The 19494-nt window shown below is 40.9% G+C and overlaps 1 protein-coding gene across 10 annotated transcripts in view; it reads right to left on the bottom strand.

Annotated features, from left to right (window-relative positions):
- SIPA1L1 (signal induced proliferation associated 1 like 1) overlaps positions 1-19494 on the bottom strand; it is a 383806-nt gene that overhangs the window by 29446 nt on the left and 334866 nt on the right. For 9 of the 10 annotated variants that reach the window (XM_065595303.1, XM_005309363.5, XM_065595300.1 and 6 more), the window contains 2 exons: positions 7229-7378; positions 590-714 (listed from right to left, as the gene is read on the bottom strand). In XM_065595303.1, coding sequence (XP_065451375.1) covers positions 590-714; positions 7229-7378 — 275 coding nt within the window. The remainder of the gene's footprint in view (positions 1-589; positions 715-7228; positions 7379-19494) is intronic. The other variant, XM_042849376.2, reaches the window with a different exon arrangement.

Here is a 19494-nt window from a genome sequence, read left to right as displayed (position 1 = left end):
ATATATTTCTTCAGCTGACAACTTAATTGCAAAATGCAAAGAAAATGTATACACTGGTGGAAGGCAATTCTAACCAAGCTACAGATTTATTTCACTATTTAAACTTTAATTGCATTTTTTCCATTTTGTACATGGGATTTTTATAGCTTCAATGATCAAACAATCAATTTGCATTTATATAGCACCATTTAAAAGGGAAAATCACAAACACTTAAGATAAACTAAGCGAAAATTAAACTAAGTCGAACCACTGGGGAGAGTAGGTGTGGTCAAACAAGTCTTCAACAGCAAGACAAACTAATAAGCGTGTCTATCCAACCAGTTCTTAAGGACATGGTGTTCCAGAGAGTGGGAGAATTATGGAAGGTTTAGCCTCACAATAAGTGCAGTTCTTCCTCAGGTGATACTCAGAGGTCTCAAAGAAACAGACTGAAGTATATCTAAGATCTAATCATTCATTCTGATTAATAAGAGTAACATTCAGAAAGAGAAATACAGTGCTTTAGAAGCTTCTCCCACTGCCTGGAGAAATATATTGCCAAAGTCACCTTGTGGTTAACACCATTTGCTTACTGCAGAAATTACCTACCCATCTGGTCAGCAATGCTATCCTCACTTCTCTGCCAGCTTGGTGTGGATTTGCCGCTGCCACCAGTATCTGTCTGCGTGTTCTGCCTGTCGATGGAGGCAGGGGATCTACGACTCATTCCAAACCTGTTGTAGTGTCCCCAAAACAAAGGTAGACAACAATTTTAATTATGCTTAAATCCCATGTAGAAGAATAGCATTTACAGAAAAACGGTTATTACATCAAGTAGTACACCAGCAATCCAGAAACGGCTTCTTGTGGGATTTTTAATGCTTTTCCTTTCAGTTGTTGGGGGTCACTTGCTACCTCTTATTTATAAAATACACAGTATATATATTAAACCATTAATTTACTGAGCACCTCTGTTCAAGAACCCCTCGTATCAGTTAAAAAAATAATTATTTAACCAAAAATTGGTCCTAACTGTGTACCAGTCAGCATGCTAAGTCAGATGAACTTTTTCTGTTCTTAAAATATGCTAAATTATTTTGTTGCAAGATGTACTCTGGAAGGTTCAATAAAGTGTTAGTTGTTTTTACTAATGTAAACAGTAGGTTCACCTTTTTCAGTTGACTATTGTTGAGTTTGAGCACTGCTTACTTTGTGCCAGGCCTTGCCAAGGCTAAGCCCTGGCACCTCTAGCTTGCCTGTTCATTGCCCCGGCACCTCTGGGCTTGGCAGTTCATAGCCCCGGCACCTCGGGGCTTGCTGCATCAGTTATGAATGTAAAAAAAATGCTTGAGCCCCATCACCTTTTTCATTACAAATGAAGCACTGGTTTCGAGAGAATGATTTGTCACGAACAAGTGGCACCCTGGAAAAAGTTGAATGTTTATATCATAACTGAATTTGTTTTTTGCAATTTCCCACCCCAATAGGCATCAACAGGAGATTTTTAATTCTTCAGCTAAAAATGAGTGAAAAATTAGGGGGGGCAATAGGTTGTTTAACAATGACTGGTTTTCAGTGTTGCTGTAGACATGTTGGTCCCAGGATATGAGAGACAAGGTTGGGGAGGTATAGCTTTTACTGCACCAAGTTCTGTTGGTGGAAGGTACACAGAGCTGAGGAAGATCTCCGTTCAGCTTGAAAGCTTGTACCTTCCACCAACAGACGTTGGTCCAATACGTGATTGGTTTGTCACATGACCAGTCATGAGGAAGTCCAGTGGGCTAACGATGCCTCCAAAGGCTGAATTAGAATTCTTTCTTATTCAAGCACCAATTTCATATCAAAGCAGAACATTTTAAAGCCTGATTTCATTCACTAAAGGGGTGATTTAAAGATTACAGGTTTTACTGAAAGCCAGTGGAACTGTGGCCCCAACTCACTTAGGCTCTTTTGAAAAATTAAGTATTTAAAAGGTGCTGGATAAACAGTCCTAGAGCATGAAGTGCTATCTAGCCACACAAGTACAACACAGGGAGTGACCGCATGAATTTCCCTACACTGCCATTAAAGTGGGCTGTGAGGTTTTACAGATTTCATCGACTATTTTATCCTTGGCTTATCTGCTGCGCTGACCAGCATGTCACTACATGGCAACAATAGTAGTGATTTTTGGGATGTGGGCATTTGTCCATTAATAACTAGATTGAAAGCACCAATGCATTCCACATGGGCCAAGGAATAGCCATTACCTGGGTAATTTATGGTGAATGACTGATTTGGGTTAGTTTCAAACTTGTGGCTTTGAGATAATGGATCAGCTTTGGCTGAGATAAATGAATATCTGAAGCCATTGTTTTTCCTTCATTTCCACACACATTTTTGGGTGGGATTTTCAAAAGTGCCTAAGGGTATGTCTACACTGTAATAAACACCCGCAGCTGGCCCATGACAACTGGCTCAGACTCTTGGGGTGCAGGCTGCAAAGCTATAAAACTGGACTGTAGATGTTTGGACTCAGGCTGGAGCCTGTGCTCTGGGACCCTCCCCCATTGCAGGTTCCCAGAGCCCAGGCTCCAGCCCAAGCTGGAATAGCTACACTGCAATTTTATAGCTCCGCAGTCTAAGCCCCCTGAGCCTGAGTCAGCTGAGACAGGCCAGATGCAGGTGTTTTACTGGAGTGTTGCCATACCGTGACTGACTAAAGAGCACAGGCCTGATTGAAAGTCATATCATGATGAGATCTGTCAATCAAATTCATTAAGACACTGAATCCAATGTATTCAAATTCTGATATTGTATATGTCTGTTCAATAAGCAAGTATCGGACAAGCAGAAATCCGCAGCAAAAAGCAACTCAAAAGCATATCAAGAAGGTATAGAAACAAGGGGTCATTTATAAAAGGCCAGGCATTCAGGATGTGGTACTAATCTGCACAGTAGCTGCAAGGAATGTAGATAGGGAGGAGAGGAGTAAAGAGATCTTAAAAATGAACAGAGACAGGTGACTATGTTTCCCACTTAAATTCAATTGTAGTCAAGGCCCTATATACACCACAGCAACCTTGACCTAAATTCTGGGGCAAGACCCTACGTATTCAAAGATACTCCAGTGGAACGGACTGGAGATTCTGTAACAACTTCAGGAAAATCGCACACAAAAAATTGAAGTTTTATTTAATTATATATGAAAATGAAAAATAGCCATTCTAGTATCTCCCCCCCTTATTTAATATATTAAATTTTTTCATGCTGCCCCAAAATTTTTAATTTTCAAATATGCTGCAGAGTTATGTACTGAAAATGCATAACTAACATAGAAGCAAATGATTTTGGCAGTTAAGAGTGGACAGTTGGGGCTTTTGGCATCTGGAAAGATGTGAGGTGTGGAAGGTAGTTAAAGTTTGTGGGATGAATCCATTAAAAATTGTGGGATGTTAAAATGATCAGCTGTGAAACAGTTAATTTGACATTGAAATTTGTATTATATTTCTAAATGAATAAAGGGATACTGTTCTGAGAGGTACTGGAGCAACTCCCATCTCCGAACTATCGTTTCAGGTTGTCTGCAGATTCAAGGAGACACAAGGTAATAATTTTACACTCAGCACATATTTGTAGGGTTCTATTTGCAGCCATGAGAACTAAAACCTTTTTTTATTTAAATGAAAGCCTAGATTCTGAAACACAAGCAAAGGATGGATTCTGGCAAATTCCACTGCTAAACAATTGTGGAATACACAGGATCCTCCTTTATCCATCAATATCTATAAATGTAACATGCTGTATGATTTTAATACTGCAATTTAAATATTAGATTCAGACCATCTATTGATGGTTAGACCATTACTTGAAGGATTTCATGAACATATCCAGAATTTAAAATAAAAAAAAATAAAATAAAACCACACAAAACAACCATTAAAACCGATGAACAGCAACAGCAGATAAGCTTTGTACACTTCACAATAATTCACATCATGGAATTTCCCCAGTTCCAAATACTTAACATAACAGTTGAAATGAAAATAAACACATCCCACTCTGCCAAACATAGGCCTCCCAGGTGACCCCTAATACTGAAATGGAAACCTGCCAACCAGTGGCGTGCCATCACATATTTAGTCAGGCATGCAATTGTACACCTGCATGCAAAATGGCATCCTCTGCACAGTGTAACCTCACACGCACTGTAGGTGCGAGGTCATGCTGTGTGGAGGTCTCCATTCTGTCCTATAATTTCCTTCCCATCAACATCCCGTAAACGTTAAAGGATATACAGAATTCTACCTTGTAATCCAAGAGATAATGGGAATTGTTTAAATTAAACATTGTGAAAGATTTTCAAACAAGTATTACTGTATTAACAAATTACATTAGAGATGTATGGATTTTATATATTTTTTTAAAAAGCTGATCACTTCCCTAAACATTAGCTGAGTGACTATTGAAACAATGGTAACATCTGGTAGTGGGTATCGGTCCATGCTACCAAAAATAAAAAAGAAGTAATTAGAAACAGTATTTAAAAGAGAAGTTCAAGATCTAAAAACACATTTATCAAATTGTGCAGCATCAATATTTTATTCTTCACATAATGTTCTCCTAATTAACATCCTTGATATCAATATTCATCATCAAGTGCAATGTAATATGCTTTGCTTAATTTATGGTGTATTTTTATCAAAGAGGACATCTGAGATCTATGAAAATACGGTTTGTTAATCTTGGTGAAATCTAATCATTCCCCTACTAATTAAGATGCAACAAACTTGTTTATTTATTTATTTTTTATTAACTAGGCCATTTAAAACTTACTAATTAAACTAGGAAATAATTAGTGCTGGTTGTAGTGGTATCTTTTATGCCACTTACATTATAAAAGTTGTCAAGGCCTCATGAAAACAGCAGAAATGCATCTTTAATTCCCAAAGGAACACAGGAAAATAGTTTATTTCATACAGCCAGAAAAGGAAAAACATTCATTCGTTGTTTTATACTCTTTTTTTACATTCTATTAACATTCATACATATACATAAAAACCATACAATACAAACAGAAGTGTACATGAAACATATATCTATAATATATACAGCAAGCCCCATCTGGATACTGCTGAAGTGAATGAGGCTTTTGCCATTGTTTTTAATGGTTAATGATCAGGGCCAATAATATAGTAGGATCACCAGTTACTGTTACAATAAATATTGTTGGATAAAGTTTCCATCCTACCCTCTATTTTCAATTACTCGTATTCTGAAACTTTCATCTTTCAGGCTGAAATTTTTCATGCTTTGTCTTTATACCTGGAGGTGAATTTTTGGACAGCTTTAGCAAATATGGTTCAGCATGAGAACAATGGGGAGGAGACTGAGAGGGGCACGGTATTTTTCCCCATCAGAAAAAAAAAATCTTGCTAGTTTTCTTCAGTTTCTACAGCTACGTCATTGTGCTCTGAAAGGTAAATTTGCCAAACAAATTGCCTGTTTTGAGGATCAGTGCCATTTCTTATAATTGTTCATTTCATTATTCCAGGGCAACATGGTTTGATTTGACAGAATCTTAATCTTTTAAAACAGTTAATTAGTACGCAAGTGTGGTTTTGTTTTCCGAACTTCTAAAATGCTCAGCAAAGAAGGATCCACTATAGGTATGTGCATGAATAACTTGTACAGTGAAATGGGCTAATAAAGGACTTTTGTGCACTTTGGGATGATTCAGGACAACACTTAGGCACATGCATAAATCAATCCTTATTCAGAACAATACTTAATCTGTCCTGAATAGGGATGCTTTTCTGAATCTGGGCCTTTGTGTTGGTGTGCAGGAGGCAGGGGCGGCTCTGTGTGTTTTGCCGCCCCAACCACGGCAGTCAGGCGGCTTTCGGCGGTGCGCCTGCGGGTGGTCCGCAGGTCACGCTGATTCGGCGGCATGCCTGCGGGAGGTCCGCCGGTGCCGCGCCTTCAGCGTCCCCACCGCCGAATTGCCTCTCAATCAGTGGGACCGGCGGATCTCCTGCAGGCATGCCACCAAAGGCAGCCTGACTGCCGCCCTCACAGGGACCGGCAGGCTGCCCCCCGCGGCTTGCTGCCCCAGGCACGCGCTTGCTGCGCTGGTCCCTGGAGCCGCCCCTGGCAGGAGGGAACCTGCTCTGCAACAGGGGAAGGCACACAGCACCTAACATTTGCAGGGGAAGGTATCTTTCCTGCAAACTTCCTAATCTGTGCTGGAGCAAGACCACCTCAAAGGCACCTCGGGAGCTCTGAGCAAGAGAAAGTACTTGACACCTTGCTAAACCTACATGCTTCTATGCTGTACAGGACAGAGGCTCCCATCTGCAGACTTCCCTAACATGCATAGGACAGGGTGTTATACTAGCTAGGTAGTTTCAGACAATGGAATTTACACCACTACTGCAACTTTATAAGCACCAACATGGAGAGGATTACACATTGACCGTCAAACTATCTAAGGAGACTCCAGAGAGAAGCTTCAGTGTGAACTATTAAGCAGTTTTTCTCCCTTCCTCTTCTCTGTAAGGGGTATTCTTAGGCACGTAGTTCTATCGTTGCCAATTATTTCTCTTCCCCTACTTAAAAATGTTTGATTCATTTTTCCTTTTCAGTGTTCTCTGAAAATTATACATATTTAATTTCTTCCTCCATGAGTTTTCCCCAAATGTGAATAGTGGATCATTCCAAGGAGCTTCATGATATCAATAAAGTTGGAGGAGACAGGCTGAAATCAGAGAAGCTTTTAATATGTGAAATAAATGCTATTTTGAACAGTCCCTATAAGTCACTTAATACCCTTATGTCTAAACTATCCAAGTCTTCGATGAATGTATCACTTTCTTGCTTCAAAAAAGCAGTGCAGGCTGCAAAGTTAAAAGCCTAAGAACTCACTCTGAGTATTGTGCATTATTGATATCATTTAAGAAGCAAAAGCTGTGAAGTGAAGAAGTTTGCAACATTAAATTGATGCATTTAATGAAGACTCAAATACTTCAAGGTCTCTGCAGATGTTAGCCTGAGCATTGCCATAGAGAGAAAAAGTGAGAGGACTCTTCAACCTCACTTTTTTTTCCAAAAGTGAGGCAAGGAAAGAAAAACTGTTTTAGTAACTGCATGTAAAGAATAGTTTGTAAACCAGCAGAGTAAGCACAGCTCAGATATTTTATAACTCTAGCCACCAAATGGAAGAGGGAAACCTCAACCAAACAGCACCTTAAAAAAAAACCTGGTGCCTACCCTTCTGGCATAGATTTTTGTCTGTAGGTTCCCCCACCAGAGCCAGTCTCACTCGAGGACAACAGGTTGCTGGGGGAGTTACGACACTGCTGTGATCTTGCTAAGGCAATGGATGAAACTGTGACGTAGACATCAGAACCAGGAGACAACCTGTTTAAAGCAAACAAACAAACCCAGTCAAAGTCAATAAATCACAGTGTAAGGCATAATGGGCAATATGCACAAATTGCCACATCAGCAGTAAGTGTAGCTTCATGGAGATAGTAAAATTGAAGCCATTTGGAGGCCTATGCATATTTTCCCTTATTAATCTATTCCCTGTGGGAATAGTGGGAAAACAGACATGGAAAAATTACTTTAGAAAAACATGCCAGTTTCCAAAGACTGCCAGGAATAAACTTGTTGAATTGTTTTTGTAGTTTGCTAGCAGGAATACTGAAACACAACATACTTTACCCACATACCATATAACTGATTTATTCTTACATTTCAGAACAAAGCTTTTGTGTGGAATTTTAACAAAATGCAGTACTTATCAATACCAACTCTTCAAGCATATAAAGCTGGTCTCTTTGCTACCGTTGTTTTGTTAATTAAAATACTAGGATTGTAGACTTGGTTAACGTTATTTATAAATCAAAAATTGGGATGTTCATCATTCCTAAATACACAGAATTGTTTGGCTAACACCTTATAACTTTGTTGTTAACTACATACTTGTGTCACATGGAGCGACCTCCTAACAATACAGCAACAGTATATCATAAATGGTTAGAGTTCCAACATTCACATCTGGACAATAAGTTTGAACAGGAGTATCCTTACTTTGTCCAGCAAGGGTATCTGTCCTGCAATTGAGGTTTTGGGTCATTTTTTAGTTCCTGTGCATTCTGTCTCCAACGCATCAAGTAGAGCCTATACGGTTTTAACGATTCTACATATTTTTGTTCTATTCGTGACTGAAGACAATGTGAATTTTTCCAGTGACTTAAAATGACTTTGGATCAGGCCCTCAGCCAATAACAAATTATATTTTAAACAAATTGCTTAACAAATAGTAACTGCAAAAAAGTCCAACATATTGAAGCTTAAGACCTTTCCGTCATCTTACATGTGAAAAAAAACAAGACAAATTGACTTCCATAAAAAATATGGTTTACCTGTCTCAGCACAGGACTTGGATTCAGGAACTTCCAAGACATTAAGCAAGCCACTTAACTGATATGCCTCAGTTTCCCATTTATAAGGTGGGGGATAATATTTACTTAGCTTTCTCAACCAGATATTGTGGAAATTAATTATTAAAAGTTTGCAACTACTTTGAAGATGAAAAGGCTTACAGTTCTGATTGTGGAGAGAAATACTTGTTGAAAAATTTTAAGAGCTAGGCATTATTATGATTGTTTTCTATTTATTTTGTATTTTCCCTCCCACCCTTTTACTTGAACAAAAAAAAAAAAGGAAAGGGGGAGGGAGGGAGAGAAAAATAAAGACTGACCCTCTAAACTCAGTCTGCATAAATCAGATTCAAGAAAATGTCTACCCAACCAAAAAAGCAGTGAGTCAAATCCTAATCATTTGAAGCACAGCACCAAACCCAATAATGCATCTTTAGTCTACTAGTCTAAATTTAACAACTCACATTTATCCGTGTAAGCAAAAATTCTGAAGTATTTGATTGCAAAGAAAACAAACAGTTCAAGAGATGGAAATGTAAGGAGAGATGAGCCAAGCAGATTAATAGCAATTTCTCATTTTTTCAGTGGCATTCTTATACAGAAAAAAGAAAGGCCAGCCAAGAAAAATACTTGCTTTCAAATAAGATTCACACACTCTCACATATACACACATGTAGACCCACTAACACTTACCTAGCAATACATAAATCACATTTTGTTAAACTATGACCTTCTCTCATATGATGGTTGATTAGAATTTATGGTAACGGAGCAATAACACCTTCTATAATTTTGTGTAAAATGTTCCCCCAATGCAATAGCTTGTATTTTCAACTTCAGTTTCAGGTATGATTTTCCTCATTTCCCGTGCCTTACCAAAAATGACAGTATTGTATCTGAGGTGATACAAAGACATACGCAACAGGACAGAGTTATAATTCCTCACAAACCTGGAAGACTTTTAGTAAGAGCAAAACAAATGATTATAAACTTGGTCTGAACAGCAGAACAGCCAGCCCTATAGGGAGAATAGTCTGTTATTTACCTGGTTTGTTTATGAAACTAACTCTCCTTTCCGTATGATTGAGAACCCACACTTCATTAACATGGTTCAGTCATTAAGACCAGGATACAGTCCACCCAACAGAGCAGATGTCGCAGGCAAATTACTGGTTAAAGTATATGAAAGAGAAATTGAGCAGCCAGCAAAAGGTCTAGAGAGTGAAATTGTTAACCTGAGTCTTGATGGGTGGAGCAATGTCCACAATGATCCTGTTGTATGTGCTTGTGTGACAACAGAAGAAGGGAATGTCTTCCTTACAGAAACAATTGATACATCAGGAAATGCACACACAGCAGAATACTTACAAAAAGTAGCAGTAAAAGCTATAACAAACTGTGGAAAAAAATTCAAATGTCTAGTTCGCAGCTTGGTCAGACAATGCTGCAAATGTATCCAAGATGAGAAGAAATTTAGGAGAGTGAAGAGACTTCCAAGCTAATAATATACGGTTGCAGTGCTCATTTGCCGCACCTCCTAACCAAAGACTTCAGTGTTCCAGAAATAAAGGCTAATGTTGTTGAAATTGCAAAATACTTCCGTAACAACCACTTTGCAGCAGCTGCTTTGAAAAAAGTGGGAGGAACCAAGCTAACTCTCCCACAAGACATGCGATGGAACTCAGTAGTGGACTGTTTTGAGCACGAGATCAAGAACGAGCCTAATCTGATGAGTTTGTGAACAAAATTGTGAAAAAATAGATGGCACTCCCACAGCCAAAGTTCTCAACATTGGTCTTAAGAGAAATGTTGAACACATGCTGAGTACCCTGAAGCCTATTTCTGTAGCCTTGAACAAAATGCAGGGAAATAGCTGTTTTATTGCCGACACTGTTGAAATCTGGAAGGAACTGAGTGAGATCTTAAAAAGAAAAATATGCAATGACAGAGATTAATTACAAGCATTAACAATAATGAATGGGACAAGCACTATCTCCAGCTCATTTTCTTGCAAATATTCTCAATACTCGGTACCAGGGTCAAACCTTAACTGCTGAAGAAGAGGAGTTGGCTATGACATGGACATCCAGCAATCATCCCTCCATAATGCCAACTATAATAAACTTCAGAGCTAAGGGGGAACCATTCAAGAAAATATATGTTTGCTGATGATGTTTTAAAGAAAGTCACACCAGTGAACTGGCGGAAGTCACTTAAGCACTTGGATTCAGAGACTGTTGAAGTGATAATCTCAATTTTAACAGCAGTAGCTTTTATGCCAGTGTAGAAAGAATATTTTCTTCCTTTGGACTAATTCATTCCAAACTGAGAAATCGTTTGGGACCTGAAAAAGCAAGAAAGCTTGTTTTTCTTTTCCAGATTATGAACAAACAGGAAAATGAAGGTGAAGACGTCTGAGTTAGCTGCAGAAGCCAATATTTTAAATTTCTCATGCTGATCTGGCTGACACAGTCGATTTAATTTTTTTTAAATATTTCGTTTAACTATTTTAGTTAAAAACAATTTTAAGAAAACCAAACCTGATTTTAAAAAACTTGAATGTTTAACTAAATTCAAAAATTCATATGCTTGTTTTGTTAAAATATTATGTTTGCTGTTGAAGGAAAAAATCCAGAATACATAATGTTGTTATTTTAGTTAAATAAAACAATTTAAATGTCTTCCTAATACAGCATGGCAAGAAAATCCTCCAAATATTAATGATTAACCTGTTGAATTGGAGATAGTTCACCTCCCAATGAGTTCATAAATATCTGCTTCAATTACCAATCATTCATTTTCTGATATAGCTGTAAAACTAATTTGAAAAGTTTTCAAAATAAATCACTTTAAACATGTATAGTGTGTACTTTCTAAAAATGAAACCTACATCTATCTCTGAGTTGTGAAGAATATGCATTAAGGTTATAACAACCAACAAGAATGCACTTTTATGTAGAAATTCACGATTAAATCGAGTCTTCCTGACTAGTGATTTAAATCAAATCCACCCGAGGGGGGAAGAGAGAGACAGTATAAACATGTATATACACGAAAGAGAGAGATACACACACACACACACACACACACACACACACACACACACACACACTAACTATTTGGACTGAGATTTTAGAATTAATCTATAAAGGTCACAGACACAAATTTACCAAATAACCACCTTTTGGTATTCTTAGGCTTTTCAATAAAAGGCAATCACTTGTCAGAAACATATACTTAATTTTGCTTTAATAGGCTTCAGCTAGACCAGAGGTGGGTAAACTAGGGTACCACGTCCCTGCGGCCCTCGAGTGTGGGGGGCAAAGGCTCTGTGCGTTCCCTCCAGGCACCACCCCCCGCAGCTCCCATTGGCAGGGAATGGGGAACCGCAGCGAATGGGAGCTTCGGGGGAGGTACCTGGAGGCGCGGCAAGAGCAGCACACATGGAGCCCCCCGCCCCAGGGGCCGCAGCGCTTCTTGGAATGGCGCAGGGCCGGGGCCGGGGTGCAGGGAGCCTGCCCTGGTCCAGGTGCGTGGCGCTGCCACCCCAGAGCTGCTTTAGATAAGCGGCGCCGGACTGGAGCCCGAACCCGCCCCCCAACTCCCTGCCCTGAGCCCCCTGCCTGCACCTCGCACCCCTCCTGCACCCCAACTCCCAGCCCTGAGCCCCCTTGTATGCCCTGCAGCCCTCCTGCACCCCAACCCCCTGCCCTGAGCCCCCTGCTGCACCCTGCACCCCTATGCACTCCAACCCCCTGCCCTGAGCCCCCTGCTGCACCCTGCACCCCTATGCACTCCAACCCCCTGCCCTGAGCTCCCGTCGCACCCCACACCCCAACCCCCTGCCCTGAGCCCCCTCCTACACCCTGCACCCCTTCTCTGCCCCAATCCCTTGCCCTGAGCCTCTTCCTGCACACTGCACCCCCTCCCACACCCCGCACTCCCTCACGCACCCCAACCCCCTGCCCTGTATACAATTTCCCCACCCAGATGTGGCCCTTGGCCTAAAAAGTTTGCCAACCCCTGAGCTAGACGCCCTTGGATACACAAGGGTCACAGAAATATCGCACGATATAAAGAAATCTCAGAAAAGAGTAGTGGTTCCCAAAAGGACACTACAAAAGCAACCATACAGACTGACAAAGATAAATAATTATTTTATTTTAACTTAATATCTGCTTATCTGGTTTTACAGATATTGAAGATGTCCCTCTTGATGAATTCACTGTCATGTTATTTGCTATAATAGCCCATTGTGTTTTCTATATACTAAAAAGGTTAATAATAGTGATCAGATACTCAACTCCATTTAATATTAACAACAAGGGGGAAAGAACACAAACCAAAACCGGGAAATAATAGGTTAAAGAATATTTAGATAAGCTAGATATATTCAAGTTGGCAGGGCCTAATGAAATTCATCGTAGGATACTTAAGGAACTAGCTGAAGCAATCTCAGACCCGTTAGAAATTATCTTCAAGAACTCATTGAGGCTGGGTGAGTCCCAAGAGAACTGAAGAAGGGCAAAACAGGGAACAAAGGTGACCCCAGGAATTGTAGACCAGTCAGCCTAACTTAAAGACCTGGAAAAATACCAGTACAAATGTTTAAATAATCAATTTCTGTTCACCTAGAAGATAATAGGGTTATAAGGAATAGCAAGCATGGATATGTCAAGAACAAATCATGCCAAACCAACCTAATTTCCTTCTTTGACAGGTTTACTGGACTAGTGGATGGGGGAAGAAGTAGACACAATATAACTTTATTTTAGCAAGGCTTTAGACACAGTCCAACATGACATTCTCATAAGCTACCTAAGGAAATGTGGTCTAGATGAAATTATGAAAGGTGGGTGCACAAATGGTTGAAAGACAATACTCAAATTACCAATGTCAACTGGGAGGACAATGTATCTAGTGGGGTCCTACAGGGATCAGTCCTGGGTCCAATACTATTTAGTACTTTCATTAATGACTTGATTATGGGTACACTTATAAAATTTGCAGATGACACCAGGCTGGGAGGGGTGGAAGGCACATTGAAGGGCAGAATTAGAATTCAAAACAACCCTGATAAGCTGGAGAATTGGTCGAAATCAACAAGATGAAATTCAATAAAGACAAGTGTAAAGTAGTACACTTGGGAAGGAAAAATTAAATGCGTAACTACAAAATGGGGAATAACTGGCTGGTAGTCCACTGAAAAGGATCTGAGGTTATACTGGATCATAAATTGAATATGAGTATGTGCATTTGCAAAAAAAAAAAAAAAGTGTCGGATGTAAGATACTGGAGGTAATTGTCCCATTCTAGTCAGCAATGGAGAGGTCATTATGGTATGAGAGGATACATTATGGTCTAGTTATATCATTCATATATATTTATAGATATTACACACACTATATTAAAAGAACATTCTTAAGGTTGCAAAGTCAAGCACTCAATGGTTAGTAATGGCCAGAATTAAGAATGCCTGTGTAACCTTAATTTGGCACCCTTGTGCATATGCATTATGATACAATCTTTACATACTATTTTTTCCACAGGACCCTGGCCTCATTCAGTGCACAGGAGGGACCTGTTCTGGGGATGAATCAAGGTCATACAGTGAAGGAGAGTGAAGGAGAGTTGCTTCATTTGTTACAGAAGTTGGGAAGTGTGCAGTGAATGAAGCAGGGGACTGGAGGAAGAGAAAGCGTGGTCTTATGGTTAAGGAAGTTCAAGGTTGCCCTGAAGAACTGGAGTCTTGCTTTGCCTCTGCCACAGAGTTCCTATGCAATGCTAGGCAAGTCACCTAAACCAGACTTTTCACAAGTTGTCACCAATTGTGTGTTCCTCATTTTCCAGGTGCCCAGTGTGAGACACCTGGGGATCTCATTTGCAGAAGTATTGAGCATTCACAACTGTAGATGAAGTCAATAGGAGCTGTTTTCAACAAAGGGGCAACTAGGGTGACCAGACAGCAAATATGAAAAATCAGGACGGGGGGGGGGGGGGGGGGGGGGGTCGGGGGTAATAGGAGCCTATATAAGAAAAAGACCCAAAAATCGGGACTGTCCCTATAAAATCGGGACATCTGGTCACCCTAGGGGCAACAGAACCGGGGAAGCGAGGGAGGGCTAGTGCTCCTGCAATGCAAATATTGAGGGGTGAAGACCAGAGCAGCATCAGAGGAGGGGATGGAGCAGTCTAGGTTGCACACAAGATTGGACTGGCCACCAGGGAGTGGTAGGACTCTCTGGCCCAGCCTGGTCCCACCTTCCAGCCACCACAAGTCCCAGCAGAGACATCCTGGGGTAGGGAAAAAAAATGAGACAGGACACCAACACCCAGGCAAGGGGGCAGGGAGACATTGGTGCACAGGGTGGCAGATGACAAGGGGGCAAGAGGGAGAAGCACAGGGCACTGGGCACCAGCCCTTGAGGTAGTGCTGTAGGAGCAGCAGTAGAAACTACAACACCCCACCCCAACATGGAGCCCACTCCCCTCTCTCCCCCTCTCTCCCCCTCCATTCACGCGGAGTTTCTAACTCCCCCCATTTCAACATATAAAGAACTACTCTGAAAAATCTGGCCTTATGTGTCAAACACGGCTGCTACTCTGAAACCTGTCAGAATTAATGAATACTTCTGACTTTAATCTCTCTCTGCCTCAGTTGTTAATCTGTAAAATAGAGATAAATATATCCCGTCAACTCACAGGGGTATTGTGAAAATAAATTCATTGATGTCTGTAAAGCGCTCAGTTACTCTAGAGAGGAGTGCTACAGAAAAGCCCATAAGGAAATTAATTACATTTTCAGAGCAGGATTTGAACAGTGTGCAGTAAATAAGGTCTGGGGCCACACATTGGGGGAGGGGCGGGGGAAGGAGAAAACAAAATACTGAATAATTGCTCATTACGTAAATGCAGTCCATTCTATGAACTTAATAAGGTAGGTGTCCTGTGGGGAAACTGTGAATAATTATAATTGAAGATTATCATAATACATATGCACAAGGGGGCTCAATGAAGTTTGCACAGGCAACCTTCATTCTGGCATCTCCTGACTTTTGAGTGCCTGACATTGTAACCTTAGTAATGTTCTTTTTAGTGTAGTTTGTGTATGTATAATACATATATTATGTAAAATGTCACGAAGCATAACTGACAATCTTTACACATCTGAGGCTGTAGTCTTGGGTTGCAGGGGTTGAGCTCCAATATTCCAGTGCTGAGTGAAGGTGTTGGACCTGGTGCTAGTACACAGTGAACATACTATCTAGGTACTGATGCAAGGCTTTACATTTTCTAATCCAAAACCCCTGTCAGGTAGGCAAAGTAAGAGTTGTATTCCAGATGGTGAAATCATAGAGAGGCCTATTCTTGTCTACACTAGGAAAAATAAGACTATCAAGCATCAGCAACAGATGCTCTTGACTTGTGCTGAATACTATACAACAGCAAACGTTGCCAAGGATGAACTGTATTCAAATACCATTACAACAACCCGTTTAGAAAAGGTTTTAACCATGGTTTCTGGTATGGTACTTAACACAGCACCATGACTACTTACTCAACACACTTGGCTACACTTTTTAACCAAACAAATTCCATTTAAGCTGAAATTTCCCACATTTGCCTCAGTTAAAAGAAGAATATTTTTGCAAAGTCTGAGCAAACCCCACCTATGCGCTAGAGCTGGCTGAAGTATTTTTCCCCCCAATTGGTTTGATTTTTTAATGAAAAGTGGCTCTTTGACTAGATGGAAATTTTTGAGAGAACATTTCTTTTTTCCATCAACACTTGACGGGTTTTGTGCAAAATCCTGGGGAAAAATGTGAATTTTTGTTTTCGATGAAAACGAAAAAATGTTCTTCCTTTAAATGCTGTTCTTTTCAGAAAAAAAATGCATTTTCAATGTATTCCTTCAGCTCCATTATAAGCATGTGTATTCTGAATTTCTATATAACGAAGGTGATCATGTTTCCCAAAGGGAAAATGGGACATCGCCTGGGGCTAGTCTGAGGCTCCCTCCCCAGGCCCCTCCCCCCAGGGCTGGCCTACATCTATTCCACCCCCGAGAAGGGCTGGCCCAAGATACTCGCCCGACCCATTTCCCCACGCGGGACTGATATCGGTGCTTGTCCAAGCCTTGCCTCTCTTCCTCCGTTGCGCTGGCATCACCGCTCGCCCTGAGCCCTGCACGTTCTTCCACACCCTACTTTTTGACAGAAGTGGGCATTTGTCCGGTTTGCTCTTCCCAGCTGATCCAGTTCAGAGCAAATAGGACAAACGCCCACATCTGCCAAAAAAGTTGTGATGGCCGGGACAGGGCTTAAAAAGGGACTATGAAAGCTAAAACGGGATGTATGGTCACCCTATGTATAACTGTAATCTTCAAACTTGGGGCACAAATTTGCAAACTACTGTTCATGCAACTAATGCATTGATTCTAAAGGGATTACTCTCAAGTGTAAGTTTTCAGGACTGGGCCCTTTGCTTACTTTGTCGTCCTTAATGAGATTTAAAGCCAACCTTGAAGAAAATTATTCCAGTATTATTTAATGTTTAGAGGTTTAAAGTCAGTGTTTGAATGTGACCACATCAGTACAGTTTCCATTTGGCTTAGAATGTTGACTGCGCTCAATAAACTTTTATCTTAGGAGTGTCTGTTTTATCTTAGTTTAAGCCTTAGGTTCAGATCCAGCAAAATATTTAAGAAAATATGTAACTAAACATGTGAACAGCCCTATTGACTTCAGCTCGCATGTTTTCACACACTTGCTTAAGTGCTTTGCCAAATCAGGCTTCAGTTAAGACTGATTCACTTTGGGATGAGTCAATTAAGAGCAGATTGTGATACAACTAACAGCACTCCCAAACTCTCTCACACATGTGCATGCGCACACACACACACACACACACACACTTTTCCCCCCATTAAAACAAACAGGAAATTAAATGCAAAAAACCAACATTAACACAACATTAAGGCTGAGAAATCAAGATCTCAGAAGTCAAGAGATTCCAAAATATAAGGTTATGGTTATACTACAGCCTATGTCGGCAAAACCTATGTCACTCAGGAGTATGAATATTCCACCTTCCCTGAGCAACAGAAGTTACACCGACATAAGTGTTCATGTGCACAGCACTATGTCAGCGGGAAAAGTTCTCCCACCAACAAAGCTTATGCCGCTCACGGAGATGGTTATTTATGGCAACAGAAGAGCTCTCTCCTGTCAGGATAGTCTCCTATACCAGGTTTCAGAGTAGCAGCCGTGTTAGTCTGTATCCGCAAAAAGAACAGGAGTACTTGTGGCACCTTAGAGACTAACAAATTTATTAGAGCATAAGCTTTCATGGGCTACAGCCCACTTCTTCGGATGCATACAGGCATTTAATTGGTTCCAGTGTGAAGGTTACACAGTTACAGGGCTCCTTACCATATAACCCGTAACTAGCACCAGGGTTAGAGGGCTCCTTACCATATAATCCATAACACAGAGTAGGCTCTCCTCAGCCTATCCCCAGGACTCAGCTCTCTCTGAGTCCTAGCACTCTCCTCACTGCAAGGGGGACAGAGGGTGCAGCAGAGTGGGGACCTCAGCCCACGAGGTCCACAAGGTCTCACCCTATGACTTGAGCCCAAGGCCCATCACCAAAATCCCTGGTCTTTTCCCCCTGGGAACTGTTAATTTTATTCTCTTAGCCGCACTGGAAACCGGCTGCAAGTTGTGACAAATAAACAGCTCCACCTCTGTATCTCAGTCAGGTACTAAGTGCATTCCTACTCAACCCACTGTGGCTTGCAGGTGCTGTGAGGAAGGCAAAAAACTCCCTGGTCTTCTGCCAATTGGCCCCTGGGAGAAAAATTTCCTTCCTGACCCCTTAACAGGCAATTGGCTAGAACGGCGGCACCTGTCAGACTGGGTTCCCACTCCTTGTTTGGGTGGGTAGGGTGGGCTGCTGGAATGCAGCCAAAAGAGGCTCCATATGGCCCCTGCGTTAGGCTAAATCTTGGGATCTGTGGAATGCAGGCTAATCAGCACCTCTCTCCTCCAGCTGGCCAATGGGTGTCAGAGACTACCAGGGAGGAGCTACCTATTGTCCCTTTGCGAATGTCTCCCTCCTCGCCACAGGGACTGTCCCGTTTTCACCACAGGCACCATCGATTTCCCCCACCCGTTGATGCAGGTGGGTGGCATTTTTGAAAACTTGTGTATATGACACCTGGGTTGACCATCAATCTTATTCACAGCAGCGAACAAGGTATATTTTGTATGTTAGCATAAATTTATGATGGACCGCTTTGTTCATTTCATACTACTTTCCTGCTGTAGTATTGCTGATAAGCTAGTTTCTTACCTGAATAACTATATGAATGTGTGGGGTTTTTTTTATTTTTATAATGCTCATCTTTAAATAAGGTTAAAGTGAATCTCTCTGTTAACTAGGATGACTGTATCATTGTCTTGTTTTGTTTGCACCCTCCTATGCTTGACAAGAGTCTAGAGTACTTTGAAAGTGAAACTGGAGCCTTTAAAAGAATCACTCATTGTTTCAATATATAAATATAAAGAAAGTAAAGCTCAAGTTTAAGCCTCCTTCTCAGAATATGTTTGGCCTGTATACACTCAGCTTCTTACCTGTCCCATATCAAAGAAGTCTTATTTCCCAAAGGACCCTAAGGAAACTAGTATCAGAGGGGTAGCCGTTTTAGTCTGGAACTGTAAAAAGCAACAAAGAGTCCTATGGCACCTTACGGACTAACAGACGTATTGGAGCATAAGCTTTCGTGGGTGAATACCCACTTCGTCCTAAGGAAACGAGGCATCAACAGCACTGAATTTCAGTGGGAGTTTGGTGCCTACCTCTCTTATGCTCCTGTGGAAATCCTAAACTAAGTGTGTAGATGCTGATGCGCCCTTTCAAAGCAAAATGCTTAACTGCAGATACATTCCACTTAAGTAGGTATAGCTTACTTAGCTTAAAAAGGAATTTCCTGTAGTACTATTGGACACGGGATGCTTATTTCCATGGGAAAATCCAGAACGCTTTTCCAGCTCACAGATTTTTTTTTCTAGAATTGATTACTGTTTT

The sequence above is a fragment of the Chrysemys picta genome, chromosome 4 (assembly GCF_011386835.1).
Source record: "Chrysemys picta bellii isolate R12L10 chromosome 4, ASM1138683v2, whole genome shotgun sequence".
NCBI classification, from domain to species: domain Eukaryota; kingdom Metazoa; phylum Chordata; order Testudines; family Emydidae; genus Chrysemys; species Chrysemys picta.
This window is presented reverse-complemented; position numbering and strand designations above follow the sequence as displayed.